The sequence below is a fragment of the Podarcis melisellensis genome (genome assembly GCF_964234715.1).
Source record: "Podarcis melisellensis genome assembly, chromosome: 3".
Classification (NCBI taxonomy): Eukaryota; Metazoa; Chordata; class Lepidosauria; order Squamata; family Lacertidae; genus Podarcis; species Podarcis melisellensis.
Window position 1 is genome coordinate 49577980 of NC_138530.1, and position 17822 is coordinate 49595801.

Below are 17822 nucleotides of genomic sequence, written 5' to 3' on the forward strand. Positions count from 1 at the left end.
TTTCCTTAACAATGCCAATGATAAACTAACTCAGTAGCTCAGTAACAAATTAAAAAAATTCTGGACTTTCTTTACATTTGGTGCCTCCCTCTGAACATTTTCTTAATTAGTTTTCTACTCCAGTTCTGGTATGCTATGTCAGCATTTCAAAGTGTCATTTTCCCCCTTCTTTTTATTAAGTCCCCCCCCCCCCAAGGATCTTTTAGCAAGTGATTTTTATACATTAAAATCTTACACCCTGCCATGAATATTTTTGCTTGTTGTACATATCTAAAGCATTTGTATACCACCCCTTCATCCTTTTTAGGATTTCAGAGATGTATCACTACAACAATTTAAAAAAAGCCTAAAAATTATTAGAATAACTGAAATCTCAACTTAGAATGCCTGGATACAGGACCAGCCCAAGACATTTTGGCACCTGAGGTAAAAAACAAAATGGCACCTTGCCACAACCAGAGAAGAAGGGATGAATGAAGATCTACACCAGCTAACAAGGGTGAAATAAAGATCTACACCAGGAAATGAGGGTTGGAGGAGCTCACACATGGGAAACAATCAGCCATGGAAAACAGCTGTAGCTTTATTATTATTATTATTATTATTATTATTATTATTATTATTATTATTACCATATTTTTCCATGTATAAGACGACCCCATGTATAAGACAACCCCTATTTTTTTTGGACTGCAACAAAAAAGGGGGGATGATTGCCCAGATTTGTTGAGCTTATACATTGAAAAATATGGTGGTGGTGGTAGTAGTAGTAGTAGTACCCTGCCCATCCGACTGGGTTCCCCCAGCCACTCTTAGCAGCTTCCAATATATATAAAAGCATAATAAAACATGAATGCTTTCCTATACAGGGCTGCCTTTAGATGTCTTCGAAAGATTGTATAGTTACTCATCTCCTTGACATCTGATAGGAGGGTGTTCCACAGCACGAATGCCACTACCAAGAAGGCCCTCTGCCTGGTTCCCTGTAACCTCACTTTTCGAAGTGAGGGAACCGGTAGAAGGCCCTCGGAGCTGGACCTCAGTGTCCGGGCTGAACGATGGGGGTGGAGACGCTCTTTCAGGTATACAAGGCCGAGGCTGTTTAGATCTTTAAAGGTCAGCACCAACACTTTGAATTGTGCAGAGCATCTGCTTTGTATGCAGAAGGACTTGGGATCGATCCCCAGCGCTAGCATAAGACTCCTGCCTTAAAATGCTGGAAAGTCCCTCCCGGTCATTGTGGAGCTGGATGGACCCAAGGCAACTTCATACGTAATAATTTACCTATCATTTTCCAGTCCTGTATTTCTGCTGACTTGCCTCCAGAAAATAGGCATACCTGTTGTGGGGTGGCCAGGAATGTGTTCCTTTTGTTGATGATGATGGTGAGTCATTTGTCGTTCGGCACTTTGCTGAAATGGATTTTGGCAGCACATTTGGTATCCCGCTCATGAAATGCTGAAGCACACAATATTTCTGGGCTTTTTAACTGAAGCAGACTTAGTCACTGGATTCAATAGAACTTACTTATGAGTAGACATAGTTAGGTGTTCAGCCTTTGTCTGGATCTAGCTTGATCTCAGTGGGTCTACTCCAAGGATGGCTAGATGTGGGTCTGACCCACTGAATGGTGCAAACCCATACCTGTTTTCTTAGACGTAAGCCCCATGTTATTCAGTAGTTCTTCCCTGCTTGTAAGTGTGCATAGGATTGCAACCTTAACATCTAACATGCTTGCCTGTGTCATGCGCTGCCCATTCATTTCCTGTCAGTCATTGTTTTAATGAAAGTTCTCGGTCACCATGCAATTTCTAGAATACACAATAAAACATGTGCTCTTCCTGTGTTAGCAATGAGCAGGCCTGTCAGAATTGAATTCCAGAAATGCTGGTATTTTCCCTTAGGTTTTAATTGTACCTTTTTGAGATGTCTTTAAATGGGAGGAGTATTTCCTCTCCCAGGCTTGCTCAGCAGCGAAAATGTATTATTATGGACCTTTCTCCCATACTTACTTATAATTTCCTTTAAAACTTGTCGAAAAATGACCAGGGGAAGAAATATGGGGCTCAGTTGAGTAAAGTGGGAGTGTCTGCCCCTTGAAACTTCAATTTACAAGGCTAAAAGCAGTTTGTCAAAAAGAATCCAGGGAGCCATCTTTAAAAATAAAATAAAATCATATTTCTGTCCCACTATTTCTTCAAAGAGCTTAGAGTGCACCCCAGAACAGAGCTTTGTTGTCCTGAAGAATGTGCAGCCCTAAAGTTAAAGACGCTTCATGGACCAGGAATGCCTAATAAGTTACTTCCCTCTGGGACCATCGTTAAATTGCCGCATGTCCCTGTGCAGAAGATTTAGCAGCCTGCTTTGAATTGACATTTAAGACCGATTGCTTTGTAGGCCTTAGGGCAGTTCAGTGCATAGTTGGCAAAAGACCACTTAGTCATGCAGCAGCCGTTCACATGCTGAAACATGGCGTTCTGTCTCTCAGACGATCGCCTGCCAGCCTGCTATTGTTGCACCTTGTGAACTGCTCTGAGATCTAAATAAACAATATTCCTCATTCCTAGGTACTATGACATCACAAAATGGGATGCGTAGACTTAATGTGCAAAGTTTAGGTTGCCAGCTGCTAGACTAGTGTGACCTCTCTGCCCTCAGCGAAAGAATTCCCCTAAGAATAACACGTTTCCAGAGTAATCTTCTCCTGCATCAAGCTTTCTACAGGGGGCGCAAGTAGGCTTTATTTCTCCCGGGTCAAAGACCCAGTTTGACAACCCCCCCTTCACCTGGGGCAAAAAACCTGGCTAGCCCCCCCCCCGGCTACCGCTCTGGTTTCTAGCATCCAGATAAATAGTGGCCCTCAAAAATCCATGCAGCTGTTCATATGGATACTAGGAATGTCTGTGCATGTCAGAACTTTTGCATGGATAAGACCTATGAGGGATAATTGTACAACTTGCTTTATGATGGGAGAAGGTGGTCCTCTAAATACTTTAAACCAGAGGTGTTTAAAGTGCAATAGTAGTCTTAGGTCCCTCAAGCCTCAGTGAGGTTACTTAAAGTTCCCCTTAGGTGAGTGCAAACATTCACATACAAGTACCAGTTCCCCTGCTTATCTCCCCCCCACCCCAATCAACCTTACTGACCTTTGCACCGCATCAAAGCAGTTTCCAGAATTCCTGGGAGTTTGGGGAGTGCCTTACTTATCAAGTTACTGAAGAGAAATTCCAAAGCCCCTCAGTATAACCTAAAACTGGTATTCAACTATGTCTTCCTCAGAGTAGACCCATTGAAATTACCATAATAAACACTGCTAAGTTAGCTCCATTAGTTTCAGTAGGTCTGCTCTACACAAACCATAGCTGAATACCACTCTCATAAGGCAGTTGTTTAGCCCCCAAGTCCATGAACCAAATCTCAATTTTAGCACAGTTTATTGCTTTATAAAAAGAGCATTTTCTTTTACCAAAGCAGAAAGTATTGAACATTTCAGGAGAAAAAAACCATTAACTGTTCAATTCTGTATGTGTCTACTTTGAGCTGTTCCCTGGTTCATGGTCATAGGCCTGAAACAGTTCACAGTCAGTGGCAAGTTAGATTCGCTGTGGAAAGGGAAATTGCTTTTCTGCCCATGCGAGGGCAAACCTTAAATAAATTTCTGGGAGCGTAACATTTGGATGTGATACTCTTCAGCTCCAGGAGCCAAATATTATTGTGCAGAGTGAAGCATTACCTTGAGGATTATCGGGAAATATTGCACATTTTAAATAATGCACATAAAGCTACTGAAAGTGAATTGTACCCAACATCTTGTATTGATGAAAACAGAAGGAAATTTGTTGGTATTGTTGTTATTTCACATCAGGAAAAATTCTGCCCTGCTTTTCCTCCGCTAGGGAGCTCAAAGCAGCTAACAGCACAGGAATACAAAATGATCAAGGCAGTGGAAACAATACAGTAAAATACAGGAATAAAAAAATCAGCCATCAGAGCAAATGATTGCTTCAGCTTCCATCAAATTCCTCTTGAAAGAGCCAAGTTCTCATCTGCTGCTGGAAAGCAAATAGTGATGAGGGCAATCCAAAAAGTTGGCCCTGCCTCTGCTGCCCATCTGCTGAACCTCAGCTGACAGGGCAACTTGGAGCTGGACCTCAGGTGTTCCAGCAGAATGTGTGAGGGGGCACATGAGGCAGAAGGCAGCCCTTAAGGGAGCTAGTTTCCACACCATCTGTTAAGTTTGTTTTTAATTTAACAAGATTTATACAGTCGTACCTTGGATCTCAAATGTATTGGCTCCCAAACAAATTGGCTCCCAAACAATTGAAACCCAGAAGTGAGTGTTCTGGTTTTCAAACATTCTTTTGGAACCCAAATGTCCAATATGGGTTCCGCAGCTTCTGATTGGCTGCAGGACCTTCCTAAATCTAGGACTTTAAAGGTAAGAAGCAGCATTTTAAATTGGCCCCACAAATGGATAGGCAAATGTGAGTCTAAAAGAACTGAAGTAATATGCTCTGTTTGTGCAGGCCCAGACAATAGCCCTATACTGTGTTTTGTGAAACAAGTTTAATATTGCAGTACTAGACACACTTGGGAGTAAGTTCCAGGCGTGGTTTTGTAAGGACCAGCTTTTCCCATATGTTTTTTCTTGCTGTCTTCAGTATCTGAGGCCCTGCTCAATATTCCTCAGTCATCTGAGGCGTAGTGAACAACAAATGACTGCTTTGGTTATGACACCCATCTTGTGGAATGCCCTCTTTGTTGAGATTAACCAGCAAGTGAAAGGCTGTGTTGGTGGTGCTGCCAGTGAGGGTTGTCCGGTTACTGTTGACCCATGACAGGGCCTTCTTAGTTGTGGTTGCCCATTTGTGGAATGCCCTCCCTGATGAGGTGCACCGTTCTCCCTTATTATTGATTTTCAGGAGGAATTTTAAAACATTCCTCTTTACTCAGACATTTGATGGCTGAAAAATACTGTTCCTGACAACCTCGAAACCGTTGGCTGAGAGGATGGGACCATTTAAAACTGTTTTTAAAATGTTTTGAATGGCTTTTAGAATGTGTTTTAATGATATGCTTGCTGTCCTAACAGAAAACCATAACTCCATTATATCTTTCATCTCATTCTCCCTTTTTCTCTGGCGTTCACAACTACTCTCCTTCCACTCCACCCACCATTTTCCAACCCATACTCTCTGCCCATCACTCACTCAGTCTTCACCCTGCTGTCAACCATTCTTCTACTGACATCATCCCAATGATGTCAGTATGTTCTGGTGGTGGTTTAATGCATTTTGTGGATTCGGTTTTGATGTTGTTGTTGTAGGCCACTTTAAATTTCTTTTGGAGCAGGAGGTGGGGAGTAGAATATCTTTCACCTAACTCACCCTTTCAGTGTATGTTCTGTGCAAAGACTTCCACTTGTGCAACTGCACTTTCCCCTGCTCTCCTTCACCTGTGTGCCCCACAGAATTGGCTCTGAGGGGTTTGGGAGAACCACCAGAACAGCACAACACAGTGGGAGGAGAGTGGGGAATTGTTCCATCCAACCAGCCGAAATGCTTGTGCAGACAGAACAAGAACAGCACAAGGATGACTTGCACCCTTCATGTTTTAAATAACTGTGGGACTTGCTTCTGAGTCCACATAAATAGGATTGTCCTGTTAGTATGATATGTTTACCATATAGTATCGACTTCTATCAAAAAGCAGTTGACCAATCTAAGGAACACCAAAAAAGTGTGTGGCAGGGTGATTCTTTCTCCTTCTGAGGAAATTTAAATTGGTCCCAGTTGGAGCAATTATATTTTTAACAGACACTTTCATGGAATTTAAAACACCAAGCCGTTTTAAAAACACAGGCAAAGTAACAGCCTAAGAGACACATGACCGACTTCAGCTTTTCTTAATTCTTCTGCGATGCATTCACTGGGCTTTTGTAGTTTAATTGAGGTTTAGAGGTCAGCATCGGTGATAAACAAAAGCATGGCATATGGACAGTCTTAACACCATCTGCATATAATAAGTATGTGTGCTTTGCCTCTAGGTTCACAATCCAATTGTGCAAACCTGCACTGCTCTTTGGTTGGTTGCCTGCACTTCATCATACTGTGGTATTAACTTAGATATTTGCTTTTAATGAACTATATAGATTATATTGTATACCATGCTGAGAGAGAAGGATATTTATGTCTTCTCTTAGCACAGGGATGAGGAACCTTTGGCCCTCAAATATTGTTGGACTATGACTTCCATCATTCCTGCCCCTGGACCACACTTGCTGAGACAGATGGGACAACTTCTGAAGGGCCAGTTTCCCCACCCCTGTGTTAGCCTCTTTTAATGCCACTGCACCACACCAGTTAATCCAGCAACCCATTGTTTTTGTTACTCTATGTCTGTATCCAACACATGATCCCACGATGATCCATATGGAATTATCCCATTTGATAGCAACCCTCTGAGGTGTGTTAGGCTGCAAGGCAATGTATTGAATCATAAGAAGGAGGTTTTCCAGAAGGGAGATTTCCTGTCCCTTTGCGCACCCCAAAAGTCACTCCAGAAGATTGGGGCACCATCCAGAAAATCATGGGATGGACAGAGGTGGCTGTGGCAGGAAGTGGAAATTGCTCAAAATTGAACAGACACCTGACATTCAAAGTTGCATTCCACTTTGGTAGAGGAAAGCACAGGGGTGCAATTTCATTTGCACACACCTGTTTAGAATTTATTTCATTTTTTGGAAAAAGATTTCTAAACCACTTCATCAAGAGTTTCATCTTCTTCATCTTCTTGGAGGAAGCAGGGGTGTTGATTGCATAGGGGAATGTGATTCTAAACTTTTCATCCAAGTGGATTAGAGGAAGAGTAAAATAAATGCAGTGATACACCCCCTTCATTGCTTATCTTCAGGGCTCCATCAATGTCAGAAGCATGGAGGCCAGGTCCTGAGCACTTGTTTTGCATGCAGAACATCCTGGTTCAATCCCCAGCATCTCCAGGTAGGGCTGGGGGAGACCCTTGTTTGAAATCCTCCCAAACCACAGTACTGAGCTAGCAGGATCAACGCTCTGATATGGTATAAGGCAGCTTCTGTGCTGCACTTTCCCAACTTGTCAATCTTCTAAGACAATCCCATAGGAAAAGGGAACTAGAGAGATCTCCCTACTCTTCACTATCTTGGAGCTCTGGCAGAACATAAAATAGGTAAATTTTGGGGGGAGATTGGAGCTACTATCTGTCTCCTCCACACCCATCTTTTCTGATGCCGCCCTTTTGGAAGTAGACAGCATGTTTTGAAGGGGACCAGGGTCTCTGATCTCCCCAGGATCTAAGAACATAGATCACCTTCATGTTCACATGGAGATATTTGTCCATGGCCAATGTGCCTCAGCTCCACTATGGCATAGTGTACACTTTAGATGACACACCGACACTGTAACTATACGGTACAGCTACACCATCAGATTTGAGAACATGGAGAACCTTAATCTCTATGCATGTTTGCCCATGGCTAACGTGAATTAGCTACGCTGTGGTATTTCATCAATACTGTGAAATTCTCTCTTAATCACAAGAATAGCTACCATCAAGGTGCACATACAGCCCAGTAATAGCAGTGGTTGCTTCCTTCAATACATAACAGGGCATGAGAAGCTTCCTTTCTCTTTTAGCTCCTTATTGGGTTCCCCTCCTCCGTCTTCTTTGATTTGATTGCTGTCAGCCTGGAAATTCAAGATGCAGTAAAGTCACACTCATTACAAGAACCAGCAGGGACAAGAAGAGCCCAGGAGAAGTGGCATCCCCCCTACCCTGCCACCTATTTAGAGTTTCTATATTGCCAGAATGACTGTTGCTACTAGTGCCATTCAGCTTGATGGAGGGAGAGAACAAGGTTCCCTGATAAGTTTCTGTAAACCACTTGGAGGTTTTGATACAATCAAGTGGTGTATAATTTTTGCCAAATTGATAAATAAATGCTACACACACACACACACACACACACACACACACACACACACACAGCTACCAGAGCCACCTTACAGCAATAGGAGACATTTCACAACAATGGAGTCTGATGTCCATTATGTTCTTTAGGAGTTGGAGGATTGTAATGCTTTGGAATAAGGGATAACCAGGGCTTTTTTTCAGCCAGAACTCAGTTCCGGCACCTCGCAGGTGGGCATCATTGCCATTATAAGAGAACGAGAGGCACTCATGGTGAGTGCTGGGACATCCTATTCTAGAAAAATATCACTAGGAATAACAAAAAAAGGCCTGTGGCCTCTTTCCATTGTAGTCTGGATAAACAACTTGGAGACACTTTAGCTCTTTATAGTGGTCTCTAGATGTTGCTCATCTAGAATGCCCTGCTGATTTTAGTGAGAATCCTCACAATTCAACCTCAACAGTATTTCATTATTCACGAAAGCCGTAGGGATATGCTTTCCATATATTTTATATCCCTATAATTTGATTCTCTGTAAGAGAAGTCTAGGAACCTTGGTGAGTTATAATTCCATTTTTCATCCCCTACTAAATGACATTATTCCTACTTTCCTCCTTCCCTTAACTGTTGTGACTAGCCCTTAATGATTCATGCCACACACTGGATAGACTCTCCTAATATCATGTGGCTGATAACACTATAATCAGATCACTTAAAATATAAGAGAACTAGGTTTTTATTATTATGTTTAACTCCAGAGCACAGAATCCTTCTGTCCTTAGGTTAGCAGAATTTTTCTTTGCTTATTTACAGTCAAAAGAGCACAGCTTCCCCAATACTACCAAATCAACTCAGGGCTTGCTGTGGTATGGGAGCTTCCAAGGCCTATTTTTGTTATGTAGAGAGAACCTACAAGTCTGAGCCACAGAAGTGATGGAATGATGGGCAGGTGTTTGCATTTGCTGTAAAAACAGCATTGATGACATGCCCACCTGCAATATTAAGAATTCTGTTCTTTGTGTGTGAGTATTGGGCACATCCAGAGGCGGCATGGTGAAAGTGAGTTTCAATGTGCTAGTTTACTGAGCCCATAAGCACGGTTTGCTCAGAGTTTGTTTTGTCCTAACAACTGTTGAATGGCAGCTAGGTGAAGCCAAAAAAATACATGATTACATAATGTCTCATTCCAAAATAGTCATCCTTTAGCTTGCTTTGACCCTTTTGCTTTTGCTTTTCCTTTATTAGAAGGTCCTTTCATTTCTCTGCGGATCTGACATAATTCCTCCCCTTCCCCGCTACCAGAAAGGCTATCACTGGTCAGCCTTAAGCATGGAGTTTCCTGAGCCCTGCTCTATCACACCAAAAAGGTAACCACTTCTGCATCACCCAAAAACAAACTCAACAGCCAGGACAGATTTAAAAAGGTAAAGGGGACCCCTGACCATTAGGTCCAGTCGTGACCTACTCTGGGGTTGTGGCGCTCATCTCGCTTTATTGGCTGAGGGAGCCGGCGTACAGCTTCCGGGTCATGTGGCCAGCATGACTAAGCCGCTTCTGGTGAACCAGAGCAGCGCACAGAAATGCCGTTTACCTTCCTGCCAGAGCAGTACCTATTTATCTGCTTGCACTGGGATGTGCTTTCAAACTGCTAGGTTGGCAGGAGCAGGGACCGAGCAACAGGAGTTCACCCCATCACAGGGATTCGAGCCACCAACCTTCTGACCGGCAAGTCCTAGACTCTGTGGTTTAACCCACAGCGCTTACATTAAAGCAAATAAAGCCTTGTTGAAATGCCCACTCACATAGGAAGTTGGCCTAGCAAGCACATGGGCTACGGCTTTTTTTGGTGGTGGCCCCACAATTGTGGAATAGAGTTGCCCCATGACACTAGTTCCCATCCCTGGATATTTTCCAACTGTCTTGAAAAACTTGTACCTTTTACCTTGGCTTACATGAACAGACTATATGTGGGGATTTGCTAGCATAGTGGTGTATTTTGTTGTGTTTTCTAACGCTGCGCTGCTCTTGGTCACTAGCTTTAATAATAGAGAATGTTTTCATGTAATATCTGTTGCACTTTACTGTTGTACTTTGAGATATTCTACCATTGCCAGCCCATGTGGTGGTCTTCATACATTGTGGACCACAACTCCCACCTGTCCCAGCCTGGCCAGGAGACAGGAGTGATGGGAGCTGAGGTCCAAAACATTTGGAGATCACCACACGGGCTACCCCAGTGTTACGCCAACTGCCTGGAGAAGGGTTTCATTCCTGAAAGGTGGTGTGGACTCTTATTCAACATAAATGAATAAATTAAAGGAGCGTATGCTAATGTGGATGTATAGATGCAAATTTTGAAACAGTTACCTTAAATTGAATACAGTACATCACACTGGAGTGAGAAAGACTGACCTGTATGGCTTCTCAGTCTGCTGCCCAGATGCTATCAGCTGGTGGGCAACTTCAAGATTTCTCCTGCTCTCCTTTCTTGGGGTTCTTTGTATCTTTAGACTGGGCTTGGACTGGACAGTCCTTCACAGATAGGGCTCTCCGCTGTAACATGGGAAACATTGGCCACCCAACTGACCAAAGGTCACATCCTGTTTCTAGATGTAGCCAGCCAGATGCAAGCAAGGTGTGTGGGTAATAATTCTTCTCCACTTAATGGCCCCTTTGGCATCTTGTGTTCAGAGAGACACTAATGCAGCAATGGCTTATTAGACAGCATGGTGTATACCTTCTCTGTGTCTCACTTCCACCAAGATCCAGTGTCATCTACAATCATTCTGTGCTGACATTTAAAAAAACAAATTCCTCCCCACATACTTTTACTAATACTCCTTAACTCACAAAGGCACGTGAATGTGGTTTTTTCCTCCTGATTCACCTTTTGGAAAGCTGCCCATCCTGTGGTACTGTTTACTGTTGACTTCATAATCTTGTGCCTGGTGTTCTACAGATCCCCTCTCCCCATTCTTCCTTGCTCTTTGCATTACTTCCCAGTGACTCAGATGAGGGAGAATGTGCCTTTGAGGGCTGATTGCCCACGTAGGTGAGACAAATCCACAAAGCAAAACAAAACCCTGGACTGTGATACTTGGCATGAGGGGGACAAGGCTAATGACTCAGGAGAAGGGAATGTGTGCCACTCTCCCGAGCCCAGTGTAACCAGCCGTTAATTGTCGAAAGAGCTGACTAATGCTGGAATTACTTATGACTCTGCCCCAGTGAATGCAGCCTTGGGAGACGCTTGGCTGTTAGCGCTGGTTATTAGAATGAAGCTCAAGAGATCGCTTTAACATATCGGCTTCTTGCCGCTCACGACGTCCACCTTTATTTTCCTGAACAACAAAACTAAGGATTTGTGTTTCTCAGGTTCGGAGGATAGAGAGAGAGGAGTTGGCTTGGTTCCTGAGACTCTGGCTGCTGCATCGTTACGTGGCGGAGTGGGTATGAGAAGTTTGCAACCGGTTCTGCAATGAGCAAGCCAGCTCTGCAAAACAAGATGCCACCGGAGTTTAGAAACATGTGCGTCCTCCTGCCAAACCGAGACCAGCTCAATGTGATGGTTGGGGTAAGTCTATTCTTGCCGCCTTCTGAGAGCCCAGCATGAATGACGCAAAAGAATGTATTTGAGTAGCTTGTGAGAGTGGTAAAACGGAGCCGCAGCAGTCTTTTGTTTACAGAAAGCTTACCAACAAGAAGCTATCTATAAAGATCATCCCATTTACCCCAGTCAGTACCTACTTCCCAAAAGAAGAGGACCAGACTAGCTGAAAGATCTGTTTCTGTGGATTTAGGAACTCTGTTACATTTGATGACCAGAGACTGTTTTTCTTAAATTCTTTTTCATCTTCCCTAATAGTTTTACAGCATTTGAAAACCAAAGGTCCGCTTGTATATGAGTAAAGACACACATCTGTCTGCTAACTCAGGCATCCGTGTTGGTTTTTCCAACACAGAAGACATTTAGGAAACATATTTTGCACAGTATTGTCTCCTGGTATAATATGGGGCAAATTATAAGTTGTGCTATATTATGCAAAGTGTCCCTAAAACAGACCCTTACAGAAATGTGACTATTAAATGTTAATTATTAGCCCCAATAATTAAGATAAAGAATGATATATTTCACTGTTTGTGGTAGCTTTTATACACTAAAAATGTTAATGGGAATTAGTTTCAGGGCTCCATTATTTATTTATCTGTTTTAAGAAAGAGAAAAAGGCAGTTTCCTGATTTTTACAATCCATGTATCAATGAACAAAAAGTAGTCTTGCTTACTAGGCTCAGATTTATTTCAAGATTCACATTTTTTTTTGCAACATGCACCTGTTTAGTATTTGAAAAGGCCGGCTATTTATTTCCATGCATAGAACTGCCTATTTTCCTTTTCATGTGTTTGGCCAATAAAACCAGGCTTGCAATAATAATAACAACCTATAAAGAAGAGAAAGCTTATTAGAAAGCCTTTTGTTGTTGATAGGTATAAAGTTTCCATCACTTTCAAGTCCCCTCTGGAGGGAAATAGAACAGTATATGTTCAAAGTAAATGATCAAAGGGGTTATTCTGTGTTATCCCACTCAGTTTTTCAGTAACATGGCCCTTTAAAGTGGTGTTATTTGGATGTCGTCCTATTTTCCAGGGGTGGGGGAGTTGCTTGTGATAGATAACAGAGGGTCAGAAATCCTTGCTGATCAAATCACCCAGACCTACTAGTAGATCTCAGTCTACCTTCTTCCCAATCTAGCATAGGCAATCTTTATGAATAGTAACACATTGGAATAGTAAAAAAAAAAGGTAAAGGACCCCATGACCGTTAAGTCCAGTCAAAGGCGACTATGGGGTGCAGCACTCATCTCGCTTCAAGCCAAGGCAGCGCACATTGGAAATGCAACAAAATCCTGCAGTCTGCAGTGCTCCTGTCCAGAATTTCAGCCATGCTCACCCAGAATTCTATTCCCACCGAGATCACACAGTTCCCATGGGACTATCCCCGCCCCCCGGTTAGGTGTTTTTCCCATACTTCTAATGATTTTTTGTACTTCTGCAAACCTTAGGATTCCCACCAAGCCTGCTGATGCCCCTATCTTGTGCGTGGGTAGGCTGTTCTGCATAGATCAGCAATGACATGCACAGCCTGAACATCAGAAATAGAGGGAAAAGAAAAGTCAGGCTGCATACATGCCATCAATTTAAAGCTTATTTAGAGCACATTCCCTCCCCTCCCAAAGAATCCTGGGAGCTGAAGTTCTGTGATGGATAAACTACAGCTCCCAGGATTCTTTGGAAGAAAAAAAAGAAAGCTTTAAATGTGTTTTATATGTATTGTGTCTATGCAGCCACAGTCTTGAATGGATTCAGCAAATATCCAATTATTTCGGCCCTTGAGCTTTGTTTGGGTGTAGTGTACAAAGAGCAGACCAGGTCCCATGTGGGCCCCAATAGTGAACTAACGGGGATTAACAGATTGAGGTAGGTAGATTCCTGCAATCCTCTGACGTGACAGCCATTATGTAAGACTCTCCTTGCAATTGAGCTTCCATTATTTCTGAAGGGATCTGTCAAGTATAGCTACTGGGATAGCTCATCTGTTCTGTCATACATGCTAGTAACTAGTAACTAGTCATGTGTATGCAGCCTCAAAGTCCATGTGCATCAGTTAAATGTTCATGACTATATTGCCCTTCAGTGTACAGTTTGAAACCTATTAGCTAGCAGGCTGAGGGATGCACCACCGGGGCATTCTTCTTTATTAGTCATAAGAGCAGTGACAGAATCGTCATTGCCACCACTACCACAATAATCTCTTTTTTGCCTGCAACAAATCAATTTAACCCTGAGCTGGTCTCATCCACTTCCATGGATGTTTTGATCCACCTTTACACCTCACTTTACCAGCATAGGAATTGTTTCTCCATGTGAGATCCAGTACTGGTGCAGTAAGCATCTGTGCTCTGGAACTGCCCTGGTTGGGGCCAGTCTTCTTCAAGATGAGGGACCATGGCTCAGTGGTAGAGCACATGTTTTTCATGCAGAAGGTCCATGGCATCCTCAGTTAAAAGGATCAGGTAGCAGATAATGGGGAACACCTCGGCTTAAGGTCTGGATAGTCAGTGCCAGTCAGAGTAGACATGACTAAGCTAGATAGACAAATAGTCAGGAAGCTGTCAAGCATCTGTTTATTTCTAACTGGGCAGTCCTTGTGTGTGTGACACTCACACAAACAACCTTACACCCAGCATTCTTTAAATGTTCTCCTAGGGCTTATCCATACTTCCTCTTGTCCCTTGGGGGAAACTACTCTTTGGTGCTCAATCAGAGAAAACAGCAATCAGGTTCTCCATGGATTGCTATTTGTTCCATTTCAAAGCTAAAGAGCAGGTTTACCCTGGGAAAGGAGTGGGGCAAGGGGGAAACCACTCGGACCCATGTTTTCTCGGCATGGTACAAGCAGAAGTGTGGACAAGCCCCTAATAGATATGCATAATTTCTGCAGGAGCAGATCCTATGGGGCTGGGGTAAGATTTAAGTGACCCAACCATGTTGGCAGGGTTGATCATGTGCATCTGTGCCGTGGACCTAGTATCTCTTCCCAGCAAGGATGCTAAATCCATGATAAAGGCAAATATTACTGACCGTGCCTAGCACAATTTGCAAGCCACTTGGGGATTTGTTCCCCCACGTGACTAAGAGAAGGTATTAAGCAGGGAGCGGTGGTACCAAGCACCTGCTCTGCTGTCAGTCACATTTCTCTGCTTACTGGAAGAGGCAAGGTAGCAAGGAGGCTGGGGTGGGGTGGGAACAATGGCAGGCTGACTCTGCCACAGCACCCGAACCTTTCCAACTTACCCACCACCGCACCCCTCCCGGTAAGCACCACAATGTGGCTGACCTCGGGAGGGCAAGTGCCTGGTGGTTGCCCTCCTCACCCCCCCACCCCCAGATTAAAGGGTACCCACAGAGTTCAAGAAATATGGTTCCCACACTGCTGTGGCAGTAGCTTGAAGAAACCCATTAATTGGAAGAACACTCACGATTTAAATTTTTAAGCCTATACTTGCTTGATGGTTGGGCACTTTGTCAAAACAACCCATTTCGGATTAAAGAGCAGGAGCTTTCTGAGCTCTTGAAAGATTCCGTGAGCGATAGGAAGGGGATGACCCTGAACTTGCACACCGACTGACATATTGCAGCAAGTACAGCTCTCCAAAGATATAAGTGGTGGGAGAGTCACTTGGTATACAGATGACACTTTGCCAAAGGACAGTCTTTTAAAAATGGAACTCTGTATAGAAAGACTTGAAATTTATAATAACCTGTCCCTTGGATTAGTCTATTTCATTCATCTGCTGGGACTTAAGGGCTTCTTTTAGGTTCTTCTCTTTCCTAGGGCTGCCACACGTCCAGGGTCTCTTGGACAAATCTGGGATTCTGCCCTTAAAAATGGGGGGAAATTTCCGGAATTGGCAAAATGTGTGGGGAAACCGGGATGTATGGCAATGGGGGTGGAATACATTGCCGGCAGCAGCGGCAGCCCCCACAGCGATGCTGAGGCCGGCTGCATGCTGTCACCCAGAGGCCTGGGCATCTGGGAGAGGACCAGGGCGCCTCCCATGGACCGGCAAGCCTGCGAAGCAAAAAGGCAGGGGGTGGTTTGTGGGTAAGATTGGGCATGGAGTGCACAGGCACTGCTTCCATGAGGAGGGTGATGGCTTCACGAGGCTGGAGGAAGCAGGAGACAGGCCAGGTAGACTGGGAGGGAGGGAGAAATCTTGCTTTACGATATTGGAGGGAGGATTTCGTGAGGTGGAGGAGGAGCAGATAAGATGAAGGCAAAGGCAGTGAGGGAACAGGCAGGTTTCAGAGGAGGGGGAAAATGCACCTCTGTCTGGGTTTTCAGTTTTGGAAATATGGCAACCCTACTCTTTTCCCCTGCAGAGTGCCATTTTTTCAATACATATGTTGTTACCAAAATATTGCTGCGAAGTGTCTTCCTTAAAACAAGACAATCCAGTTTGGAGTAGTGAGTGGTGAATTAGGATGATCTAGTTTTCTGGCATCAACACAGTGGTCTATAATATTTCAGAACAGTCTGTTACATAATGGGCACACCAATGGCCCAGACCATGCTGCTAAGAGCTTATGTGATATCAGCAGCTCAAATGGGCTTGAATTCATCGATTGTTGGCAATTTTGATCAAGTGTGGTACTTGTAAAATGGCACAGAGAGGCCCCTCTTATCTGCTTGCTGGCCATGTCAGTGGTCTTCCTGCAGTTAGCCATTCATGGTCATCAGCTGATCGTGGGCTTCATATATGAGGCGATTTCCTATTTTTTTCTGGGCTTAAAGGTGGCGCAAATGCTTTGTATGTATAAGATTGCAGGTCCAATCCCTCGCATCACCAAGGAAGGCTAGGAAAGTCTGAAACCCTGGAGGGCCACTGCCAATCAGTATGGCTCAGCCTGGTGCTCTCCTGATGTTTTAGACTACAACTCCCATCACCCACAGTCAGCTTGGCCAGTAGACAGAATGATGGGAGTTAATGAGAACATAAGGAGAGCCTGCTGGATCAGGCCAATGGGCCATGCAGTCCAGCATCCTGTTCTCACAATGGCCAACCAGATTCCTGTGGGAAACCCTCAAGCAGGATTTGAGCACAAAGGTCCTCTCTCCTCCTGTGGTTTCTAGCAACTGGTATTCAGAAACATTACAGCTTCTGAGCATGGGTCAGCAACATCTGGAGGGGGTACCAGGTGGGGAAGGTTGGTGTTGATAGCAAAGGTCTGACTCTGGATAAGAGAGCTTTCTATGTTCCATTGTGAGGGAGGTAGCCATAGCATGGTGAAAGTCACTCTCATTCTTTATTGTGAGTTGCTGCACGCATCACAGTTTGTGGCAGGGAGGCAGCCACGATAAGAAGTGGTTTGAATATTTCTCCTTGTGGCTATCTATGTCCTGGTATGCACACGAGTTACTAGTACTGGAACCAGAACTTCCATCAAATAAGTCCCTAGTTGATTATCTGTGTCCCAGTAGCTCTTCTTTCAGAGGGGGCTACCAGTAAAGAAGGTAATCTTCATTTCTCAAATGAGTTCTTTTATCTGCATGCCCCGTCTTTGTAGCATTGAATTTGGCCTTTGAAAGGCTACTTAAAATAGAACCATTTTCTTTATCCAATTCATTCCCTCCTCAGCTCTCTCTTCCCATAGAACAGAATTGGTTTAGTGTCTCCAGAAGGATTAAAATACTTTGTGCCAGTGCTATTTTTCTAGAAAAAGAGTGCCGGAACTCATCATGAACACCTCTCTCATTCTCTTACAATGGCATTGGTACCCACCTGAGAGGTGCCAGAACTGAGTTCTGGCAAGTTCCAGCTGAACAGAAAAGGCTCTACTTTGTGCATGGTTTATTTGTCCATAAAAACTAGGAAGGGTCAGCATGCAGGACCAAGAAGGCTTTGCAGTGCATCCCAGCACATAGAAAGTGCTTCTTTCAGAGGCTTGTTGAGGCCAGAGTTGTGTTCTTTCTTAGTTCTGCCTCTACTCCAGGAATAAGGAAGTGGGACTTGCATCATCACACTTTGCATTTCAGAGTGTGTGAAGATCCATATTAATACTTGCAGAATTCCTGGAAGGGAGATTAACTGACTAGGATGCAAGAAGCTCATGAATAGATCCACATCTTGATAAGCAAGGGACTTTGTGTGATATTCCCATTCTCTTTCCTAACGCTGCAGGAGGTTTTGTGGGACTGTATTCTACCAAATTGAAACTCTGTCACTTGACTTTATGCAGTGGACTTTAGATCCAAGTAACCATGCATCTCTCGGCATTTTTCAAACCTATATGCTTCCCCACACCCCCTTCCTC

At 43.8% G+C, this 17822-nt stretch overlaps 1 protein-coding gene across 1 annotated transcript in view; it reads left to right on the top strand.

Annotated features, from left to right (window-relative positions):
• FRMD1 (FERM domain containing 1) overlaps positions 1–17822 on the top strand; it is a 55646-nt gene that overhangs the window by 11417 nt on the left and 26407 nt on the right. The window contains exon 2 of the mRNA XM_081906874.1: positions 11324–11522. Within this exon, the coding sequence (XP_081763000.1) occupies positions 11427–11522 (96 nt within the window). The 5' untranslated portion in view covers positions 11324–11426. The remainder of the gene's footprint in view (positions 1–11323; positions 11523–17822) is intronic.